The sequence below is a fragment of the Amaranthus tricolor genome, chromosome 2 (assembly GCF_026212465.1).
Source record: "Amaranthus tricolor cultivar Red isolate AtriRed21 chromosome 2, ASM2621246v1, whole genome shotgun sequence".
Lineage (NCBI taxonomy): Eukaryota > Viridiplantae > Streptophyta > Magnoliopsida > Caryophyllales > Amaranthaceae > Amaranthus > Amaranthus tricolor.
In genome coordinates this window covers 184219-195504 of record NC_080048.1, presented here as the reverse complement: position 1 = coordinate 195504, position 11286 = coordinate 184219, and the positions used below count along the sequence as shown (strand labels likewise).

At 33.6% G+C, this 11286-nt stretch overlaps 1 protein-coding gene across 1 annotated transcript; it reads left to right on the top strand.

Annotated features, from left to right (window-relative positions):
* Window positions 1–4116: 4116 nt before the first annotated feature.
* LOC130806600 (maltose excess protein 1-like, chloroplastic) lies at window positions 4117–9444 on the top strand. Its single transcript, XM_057671737.1, has 10 exons — window positions 4117–4393; window positions 5030–5396; window positions 5503–5667; window positions 5763–6053; window positions 6159–6248; window positions 8015–8116; window positions 8206–8324; window positions 8609–8671; window positions 8753–8814; window positions 9243–9444. The coding sequence occupies exons 2-10, from the start codon at window positions 5121–5123 to the stop codon at window positions 9323–9325; spliced, it is 1251 nt and encodes a 416-aa protein (XP_057527720.1). The 5' UTR covers window positions 4117–4393; window positions 5030–5120; the 3' UTR covers window positions 9326–9444.
* Window positions 9445–11286: the final 1842 nt, after the last annotated feature.

Here is an 11286-nt window from a genome sequence, read left to right as displayed (position 1 = left end):
GAAGTCATCAAAATTCATACCTAAGGTCATGTTCTTAGGGGCAGTTGCAAGGCCTAGATGGAATCGATATGGTCAATGTACATTTGATGGAAAATCTGGAATTTTCCCTTTCATTAATAGGGTGGCATCACAAACAGACTCAAAAAATCGACCAAGGGGGTCAATAGAAATTAAACCAACCGAGTCAGTTACTCAAGAGGTGTATAGGAGTATGCTTATACAACAACTCATTCTAGCCATACTAAGAAAGTGGCCAAGTGATGGTCCTTCCATTATTTTTATTCAACAAGATAATACAAGAGTTCATATCACAAATGATTATTCGATTTGGCAACAACACAATAGGCAAGGTGGTTTAACATTTATTCTTATACAACAACCTCCGAACAGTCCGGATTGTAACATTTTTGATTTGGGTTTCTTTAGAAGCATACAATCATTAATGCATAAAAAGATGCTCAAAAACAGGACGGAATTGATAACAGCAGTTGAAGATGCATTCGGAGAGTTACGTCCAAAGACCTTAACTAATGTATGGATCTCATTACAACACCATTTTAAATGAGATTCTAAAGGTTAAGGGGTGTAATGACTACATACAACTACACTTTGGAAAGAAGGTACAAGAAGACAATGGCAGGTGATAAGTGCAATTATTTGCACTTATTTGTGTTAATTTTATGCTCCTTATGTGATGTTTTAGTGAGTTTTAGGTAGTGTTGTAAGTGATATTTGATATTTTCGTCTCATGTGCTTAATAATGTATTTTATGTAATTTTTGAGGCGGAATTGGAGTTTTATTAGGTCCCGGGGTGATAAGAGGGTGAAGGCCTGAAGAAATGGCCTAAGACCCCTAAAAAAAGTGAAGAGATCGAGCCAAACAAGTCCTAAGGGGAAGAAACAAGTCGTAGCTAAACCATGCCAGAAAGCCACAACTCGTCGTTGAGCATTACAGTCCAAAACAAAAGCGACGAGTCGTCCCACAAAATGCCACGACTCGTCGCACATCTACTGATCTTAGCATCATAGTTCAGTGCCAAAGCAACGACTCGTCGCTCCTGATGCCACGACTTGTCGCATACTTTCTAATCTGAGCATTGCATTCCAGAGGCTGAGCGATGACTCGTCCCCAATATTGCCACGACTCGTTGCCAACTCACTGAAGTCACGTACCCCAGGCAGTAGCAAAGCAATGACTCGTCGCCCCTAATGTCACGAGTCGTCGCCAGTACGTCAGATGTTTTGTTCGTGCGTCCGACAATTACTTTTTTGAACCACTATAAATAGTGGTAGTTATTTTAGTTTTAGGAGGTAGTTGTTTTAGTTTTTAGTTTTTAATCTTCAAAATTCTTCTTTTTGTTCTTTGAGCTCTTTGTTGCTAGACTCCATTGTTAGTTAAATTTCCTTGCAATTTACATTTTCGTTCTTCTTAATTAGTAAGTTTTCTTTGTTTATTGTTTTATTATTTATCTTTGTGCATTGAAATCATTTATCATTTTCATGTTTAGTGTTTCAATTAAGGCATCATTCAACATGAATTGCATTCCCATTACCATGTCTAGTGAGTAGTTTTTCTCTCTAGGGTTTGGGTATAAACCCTAATTCGAAGCATGGAATGATATTTTATCGATTAATTGTGTGAAATTTAGGTCTATGATTAAACCTACGCTTAATGAATCTTAGTTTAAATATCTTTATTAACCTTTTCAATAAAATGGAAGTTTGAGATTAGGATTAATTTAGGTTTGAGATATATTGAAGTTAAATTCCTACTAGTTGAGCCAATAAAACGGAAGTTTGAGGATTAACTCTAGTAAGGTATTAAACCGATATTGATCAATAGAGCAGAAGCTTGAGGTTAATTAGTTCACATTTAATCATGCCAATGACTCAAATTCATATAATTATGAAAGTAATTAACCCCCATGTTAGAATTAGGTGATTTCCAACGCCCTAGAATTTGTCATATCATTATTATTTTCATATTGATCATTGTCTTGGCTTTAATTTTTAGTTTTATTTGCATTATAGTATTAGTTTCTCAACCCAACTACTTGTTGATCCGTGTCTTATAGTCATAAGGTAAACAAATTAGTTAACTCGCCTCCTTGTGTTCGACCCGTAAATACACGTACACCGTGCGCTTGCGGTTATTAAAATTTGCATTATCATTATCAGCAGGTTAGGGATTTAAGTTAGAATACCAACACAATTGGTTAGAGAAGTTGTTGCTTTTCTTAACCCAAACAAAGATCAGCAACCAACAACAGCACTAACAGAGAATGAGGATGCTGCACAAATAATTCATGAAGCATATCCCAAATGTCAAGCGTAATTCTAAAAAAAGGAAAAACTAAACAACCTTACTATCATCAAACACGTTTTTTAGGGTTTAATTTAGCCTTAGAAGCAATAACATCTTTAGGAGTGTCAGGGACAACCAAATCAAGTTGATATTCTTTCACATTTGGTGGACTTGAAGGATTTAATTCAGATGGAGAATCAAACAACCATTCAACAATTTTTGGTGGTGGTTTCTTTTCAACAGAAAGAGAAGAAGGTGAAGACTCATGATAAATAGATGTAGCATCATCTTCAAGGGACTTGTGATATGCCTCAAGATCCTTTTTGGACCACCTTAAAATTTCATTTGAGTACAAATGTGAACGACCATAAAAGAAACAAGAACAAAATTCACCATACTCACAAAGACCATCTTAAAGAAACGAAGGCATTGTAGATTCACTCTTAGATTCCTTGTTTTCCATCTCAAAAAAATAAAGCTTCAAGAAGATGTTAATGGCGAATGAAAGAACAAGGGGCATGCAATTTCCAAACTTTGCCAAAATTAACGAAACGAACCTCAAAATGTTGAGAATTAAACAATCTGTATTTTAATTTAGTTAAAAATGATCAAGAAATAGGGGGGAGAAATGTAAAGAAGCCATGAAAATGGTTTTCTAAGGAGAGAGAGAAAACCGTGTAAAATGGGAAGGAGAAGGGGAAAGTAATCAGGGGCAATAATGAGTGACACAGGCCCCAAAACAATTTTAAGAATCCAAAGCAATATACCGAATTACATAAGAGGTAGGGGGGTTTTAAGGGGTAAAATTAGAAAAAAAGATTATCCAAAAATGAAAAGTATTCTAAAATGGATAAACATATGAAACTACCTGTTATAATAAGGTGAAAAAATATAAAGAAAAGAGGGAGTACTTAATTATTTGAAAATTATTCTACTATATCAAAAAAAATTGTTACTTAATAAGGATCAAAATATTTACTATCTTTTAATTGTTTAAAATTTTTAAATTACAGCCTAATTTTGTCCAATATTTAAAAAGATACTTTTAACAAATGGTCTTCAAACTTCATAAATTCATTTTACAAGTCGGAAATAATAATAAATTACATTTGCGCTCAAATTTTCATTTTAGATTTTAGGGAAATTCCACATGGTAACATCTAGTTTTCATGAAACGCCAATGGTAACACTTTTGTAAGATTTTTCCACATGGTAGCATCCAGTTTATGCACTATCTAACTGCCGTAGCATTTTCCGTTAAATTCTTGTTAATTTCTGTTTAATTCATTATTTTGTAAGATTTTTCTACATGGTAGCATCCAATTTTTGCTCTTAAATGTTTAATTCACCATTTTAACGTTTAATTCATCGATTAATTCATATACGCCTTTAAATGTTGTAACAATTTTATTTTCATTCAAATTATTGGCATTATAAAGTTTAAAAAGTGCATTACAAACACTAACAAATAATTTAAAAGACGCATTTTATAAGCTCAAAAGGTGTATTTCATAAGTTCAAAAGGTGCATTCCAAGCACTAATACATATCTACTTATCGTTACAACATTTAAGGGCGTTGATACATTAATCGGTGATTTAAACATTAAAATGGTGAATTAAAATATTTGAGAGCAAAAACTACATGCTACCATGTGAAAAAATCTTATAAAATGATAAATTAAACGAAAATTAACAAGAATTTAACAAAAAATATTACGACAATTAGATAGTGTATAAATTAGATGCTATGTGATAAAATCTTACAAACATAATACCACGTTCAAGATTTTATAAAGACGGCATTACACAGATATCTAACTAGTTTTTTCGATAAAATATCGTTAAAGTACATTTCTACAGTTTCACAATCTCTCAATCTCTCTCCCGCATCTCTAGAGTATACTCCAGACTGTAGACATTATTCACCGACCCATCGGAGTTTGAACACCGTCTACCGCACTCCATTCTCCATTCTTCTCCCTTTTCATAGTTTCTGTTTTCCATTTCCTTTCCCTCTACTTTAATTACTGGGTTTCTAATTTGATTATTAAGGGTCTACAAAATCTATTCTTCATTGAACATTGATTGTAAGTGCCACATCCCTTCCCCTTTTTCTGTTAATTATTTGCCTAATACAAGCTTACTTTTAATGTTCATTACTTTATCTACTGTTCGGACCTCTGGAATATGTTCTTGTATGATTCCGTGTTTGGGGATATGGGGGTTAAATTTCTGGTTATTGAATAATGGGTGATTTGGGTTATGAGTTTTTAGATGCTTTGTTATTGGAAAATTTATGAGATTGAAGGTATTGAGTTTTGTTCAATCAAATGTCAACTACGAGTTTTTTTTTGATATTGAAGGTATTGATGCAATTTACATGTGTAGTGTGTAAAATTTCTTCATTCCATTTTGAAGATTTTCATAGTTTTAGTGGCAATATGACATGAGCTTGAGTCAGACAATGCATCAATTATATACATAGAGACATGGGTGATGAGCTTGTGGAAGTTCCGACCATGAACAATCTCTCGATAGACCACAATGTTTAGGGGGACAGACAGCAGTCTCTTTGATATGTCGGAATTGGGAAATATTACTTCTTGATAGTCAGAAATATATGAGATAGCTTACAATTTATTTCAGTGGAAGTACTCAAATTTATTATGTGAAGTTCAATATGTTAATGTTTAGAAGAAAACTTATGATAATTTTCATTGCAGCTATTCAACATTCTTCTGTAGACTGTAGAGTAAGTTCGGTGAACATTATTGCTCTGTTCTTTGGAGAACTTCTCATACCATTATTGACATAATGGTAGTTGCTGTGGCAACACCAGCAGTATCCCAGTTTTTGCTGCGGCCTTTTCGGTTATCGCCTTCTATTCCTTCTTATACACCGTTTAGGTTACCTCATTATTCATCACTTTCCACCATATTTCACTTTAAGAGCCATCATCACAATGGCAGTAGTTCTTCAATGTTTTTGATCAGCAACAACCACTGTAGTAGCCCATCTTCTTTAAATGTCCGTCAGCAGTTCAAGCCTGTTGCTGCTCTTGGTTCTGATCTTCCTCATCCTATTCAACCTGTAATTTGCTACTCTTTACTTCTTTCTTCACTTGAAATTTCTTTCTTTTTGGTTTCTTTTTAAATCATTATAATTTTGTTCCTGTTATTGTTAATTGAATTTCAAGGAAGAGGAAACAGCCAAGGCCATTAAGCAATGGGATTGGTGGACGGCAAAATTTGCAGCAGCAGCCAATATTCCATTTCTCATCCTTCAGTTGCCTCAGATTTTGCTCAATGCTCGTAATCTTACAGCTGGCAACTATTCTGCTCTTTCGGCAGTTAATTGGCTGGTATCTAATCAACACGCCTTCCTACTAGTATTTTTAATTCATTTTATTTAGCTTCTGAACATCTAAGTCCATATTATCAGTGAAAAATGATGCAGGGTTCGCTAACTGGTTTGCTTGCGAATCTTTCATTACTTTCGTACTTTGCCAAGAAAAAGGAGAGAGAAGCAATGATAATCCAGTGCTTGGGAGTTGTTACCACTTATATTGTCATTACACAGCTAAAAATGGCTGGGGCAATGCCCTTTCCTTACTTTTTTCTAACCTCTTTAGTAGTTGGGACTGGGCTTATCTCCAATTTCCTCAATTACTGTGGCATGCTTCCATCTATTATCTGGGGTATTTGGGAGGATTTCATCACTGTTGGCGGGCTTTCTGTTCTTCCACAGGTGCAACTTTGATTAATTTCTTGACCTCTGGATTAACAATTGCGTTGCGTATTTTTTAGTCCTTTCTGCCAAATACCATCTTATTTTTCTGCTTGGTGGATGTAGGTTATGTGGTCTACATTTGTTCCATATATTCCAAACAGCATGCTGCCTGGGGTTGTATCTTTTGCTTTAGCCATGGTAGCAGTTGTCATGGTAAGCTGAAGCTCTTTAGGGCCAGTTCTTATAGCTTATCGGAACTATTGGAACTTACTGCATTTGTAAATTGAATTTAGGAAACCTTTAGTGAATTTCAAGGTCTTTCTGGACCTATAAATTCTTATTGGTGTATATATATATATATATATATACATACATATATATATAATATATATATATATATATATATATATATATATATATTTATATATATATATGAACTCGTTTCCTAAAATATTTGAATATAGGCTTTATACAGGTGAGCCTTAATCTATTTTTATAGAATTATCTTGAATGGAACAAATGAAGGAGGATTGCTAACAAATAATTAGGCTCCTTAGCATGGGTGGTTCCAAAAAAAAATTGATGTCGATAATTTAAATTCAAAAGGTACACATAATATTGTGCTTATATAAACCAAAGTTTCTACAGAAATTATTGTTGTGTACCTAAATTTCTATCTTAAAAGCCAAAAATAGAATTTTTTTTTTAAAAAAACCCGTTGTACTACAGATTTGAGAACTGAACCTTGATCGTAATTGTGTTTTTTTTACAAACATGTTTTTTACAAGTATTCTTTATAATCTACTGCTCTAAAATTGAACATTTGGGAATTTTTTTACCAACTTAACCTCTAATACACAGTTAAAATAACTCAAACCCAACTTGGAAAACCCCCAAAAACAATTACCCTCATTGCTAGAAATAGAATATTTCAGAAACCTAAAAAATTTCAATAACTCTAAGGGGACAGTTAAGCTACAATGTGATCTTCAACAAAACTAAATTAAACAGTAAGATATGCCAAACAAAATTAATTCTACTACATTTTAGACAATTCACAAACCATATTTAATTGACAGTAAGATCTTAGTGTCATCTAATTTTTCTATATTACTTCCACAAAAGCAATGGAAGACACTGCTGTACATCAGCTTCAATCGACCTGCCTGCCTCATCGTGTTTCCCTTAAATCTTTACAAAAAGATTCATCTGATACTGATTTTGTTTTTTTAATTAAGTGATGTGATTAATGACATCACTCACTCCCCGTTAATTCGCCACTGCAGTCCTTTGTGGTGGGGGGAGGGAGGGGGTTGTTTCCCATGCTTTTAGAGGGATGAACCAGTGTTTCATTTTCAAGAATTTTGGAGCTTGCAGCCACTATGTTTGCATATTAGTTGAGGTTCACATGAAAAGCCCATGATCATGCTCATTATTTGAGGTTCATTTGAAAGGGTCATGCTTTCACTATTTTGATTTTCTGCTACTCTGTGTGTTATCTGCACATTACTGGGTCCTTAATAAGCTGGCCGGAGAAGTTTTTTAAATGGTATGAAAAACTATTCCACTATTAGTCTGTTTGTTGTTTCAATCTCTAGGTCATGGAAAATAAAAATTAATACCACCTTTTTAAGAGATAGTGCAAGAATGCATGTTCTTCATATAGTTTTTATAAATCTAGACAACACATATGTTGGTGTACTGATCTGTCAGCCCTTGAACGGGCAACCTTTTTAAGCCGTTTATGTGAGTGAGAACTATCTGGTGATCCCTATATTAATACTTGTGTAGGTATTCTTTGGTATTGGTCTCTAAATTGATAGTAAGCTTGTTCGTTGTGCAATTCTTTGCCTTTTAGATGACTGACCTTTTGATTTCGCAATAGAGAATGCTAGGTCTTTGTCAACAAATTATTTATTAGATGAACTTAACATAAATCTTACCTTAACGCATGCACAATGTGCACTCACCTAATGCAGGCTAGAACGGGTAAACTCTCTGAGGATGTTGTCAAATCTTATAAAGCAATCTCAGGCTGGACAGCTACACTTCTCTTCATGTGGATGCCAATTCCGCAATTGGTAATTCTTCTGTTTATGTTGCGACATATGAGTACAGTGTAAAATGTTTGTCTGAATGCGCCTTGTATGACTTGGTACTTTTCTTTCAGTGGACAAACTACCTGAATCCTGATAACATAAAAGGCTTGTCGGCTTTATCAATGTTGCTTGCAATGACCGGAAATGGACTAATGATTCCACGTGCACTTTTCACACGTGATTTTATGTGGTATAGTATTATCCACCTATCTTTATTTTTGTATATTTATATCATGATATGCCTCATTGGTTTCTCAAGAATGCAACTCAAGTTACTTTAAAATATAATTGTTACACTTGATTCTAAGTTATTTTCTCAATCTCAGGCTCGTTATTTTCTATAATTGCAAGCATGTTGTTAACATGCATGAATCATATTATTGTCTTCGTTTTCTTTTTGTGTTGTTGGGCATTGGGAGGGATGGCGCTTTGGTCGGTGAGCGTTTGTGCTTCTGAATCAATTTTTGTTTTCAGGTTTCTTGGTTCATCATGGGCATCTTTTCTTTATGGCTGGGGGAATCTCATCTGCATGTACTTGTGAGTGGCTAGCCATCAAAATCTATTGACTAAGCAAATTATTTTTATAATTTTAAAAGGATATGTGCATGGTCAACACAGGTGTGGCAGCGTCACTCGGGAATTTTTCTTAGCTACCACAGTGGGTTTATTTATCTGGATAGGTTGTAATTCTATTCTAATTTCTATCCTTCTGCTGAATATTGTTGTAGAATCTGTTCTCTACCCGTGTAGCTACGTCTTATTGTCTTTCTCGAGCCGGGGGACTCCTTTGGTCGCGCTCTCCTTTATGGGTATGAGTTGCCGCCGTCATTTCCTCCCCAGACCCTGTCTATAGTTTTTCTATGAGTGGGATACATTAGATAGGATGATGATGATGAAGAATCTGTTCTCTACCCCCTACTGGATATAAAGTAACATGATGGAATGGGGTGGGACGCAGACTGTGTATCTACTCTGCTGAGTCTACACTATATCAATGATTTTAAGGCTCATTTAAATCCAGTTTTGTCTCCTTTTAACTTAAAAGTATATAATAAAACTGTATGTGTATCAAATTCTGTTGCGTGATTATGGACTTGTTTGGTCACAGGACTTGCGTTCTGGAAGGACAGTGAGGCATACGGACATTCATCTCCCATGAGATCGTTAAAGGAGCTGGTAATTGGGTCATAATTCATGTACCGTTGATATTAAGATAATTCTGTGTTTTACACTTAAAGCCCAGGACTTTTGCACACACATTGTAGAAGTATATAATGAGCAATAATAAATAATATGGTGGCGTTGAAGAATTTGTTTATCTAGTTTTGACACATCCTTTTTCTGCAAATCTAGGAATTACAATAACTTCTTTACCAATCAGTCAATCACCATTCTTCTACTTAAAGCATACGTTCACTATTTTCTCCAATATAAGAACACGGGAAGTACTCTTCTTCCATCCTTAACTAATTAAGTTGTATTTATTTGGAAATTTTTTATTTGTTTTTTAAAAGAAATAAAATATTATTATTATTATTATTTTGGAATAATAAATAATTAATCATGTACTGTTGTCTGTTATCCATGTTAGTGATACCGTGATAACTTTTAACATCAATCATCATACGATGTTATGCCATACTTCTTGGGTGCATGGGTTTTTAGGTCGGTTCATCATCACAAGTCCACAATTTCGGTGTCAACAAACTTAGAATTTATGTTTTATCACTTAATTTTTTTTCAATAATAAAACAAAAGTTGAATATAGCTCTTTAAATTGCATAACTCTTGTGCAAATGCACGAAAAATATTAATTCATCAATATTATTTGCTTTTTTATATAAATAGATAGAAATAGATTTTATTGATTTAATTATTATAACAAATATTTGTTGTAAATATATCATTCAATATTGAGTTGAATATAAATTTCTAAGAAATAGTATCTTTATATTTATCATGATTCATGAAGAATATATTGATTAATACTCCCTCCGAACCAATTTAGATGTCCCATTTGCTTGGGCACGGTTATTAAGGATGGTGTGGGGTTCATTAAAAAGAGTAAGTAGTAAAGGGTAAGTAGTGAAGGGTAAGTAGTGAAGGGTAGTTGGGTAAGTAAGGTATATGGGGGTATATTCGTAATTACTTGTGTGAACTAAGGATATTTAGGTAAAAAGAGATTGACAAAAATAGAAATGAGACAACCAAAAAGACTTTGCCAAATAAGAAAATAGGACAACTAAATTGGTTCGGAGGAGTAATATTTATTGATTATTTATTAAATACTTATTTGTTTTACGCTTAAAATATTAGCGGGAAAATATTAATATTGTCACAACATGTATAATTGATAATAAGGCACATATAGATTTTTCGTTAAAATTTTAACATCACAATATTCATTTAAGACGATCTAAGTATAAGACGATCATAAATAAGCTTAAATCATGTGCTGATTAAATACGCACTTTAAATTGGGAAAATTTGAATAAAATAAGATTATTTAACAACTTAATTCTAAAAATAAGCTTCATGAAAACTTAATTTTCAAAATAAGCATCCGTACATCCAAACCTAGCATTGGAGTAAGTCGTTACTAACAGCGAAAAACAAAAAAAAAATTTAAAGCAATAAGTCGCTGTTACAAACAGCGACTTAGGGAGTTGACCAGTCAACTCCTTAAGTCGTTGTTAATAACGACGACTTTAAGGTTAACTGATCAACTCCTTAATCTCGTAGGTTGGAATGAGGAAGTAACTGAGAACTGGAAACTTAAAACGCATTAAGTCGCTGTTACTAACAGCGACTTAAAAAAAAAAAATTTTTTTAAGTCGCTATTAGTAATAGCGACTTACTCCAATTTTTTTTTTTTTTTTTTTAAGTCGCTGTTAGTAACTGTGACTTACTCAAAGGCTAGATTTGGATGTACGAACGCTTCTTTTTTGATAATAGCAAACAAAGAGAGACAATGTCATAATGTTTCAAGGGACAAAAAAAATAAATCATTTGTTCGTTGTTATCAACATGGAACAAGCTTGTATTAAATACTTTTTTGTCCCTTCAAACGTTATTACTAACCGCGATCAAAATAATATTTCTTTTCTTAGTCACTGTTAGTAATAGTGAACAACCTGACCTTAAACTCAAAC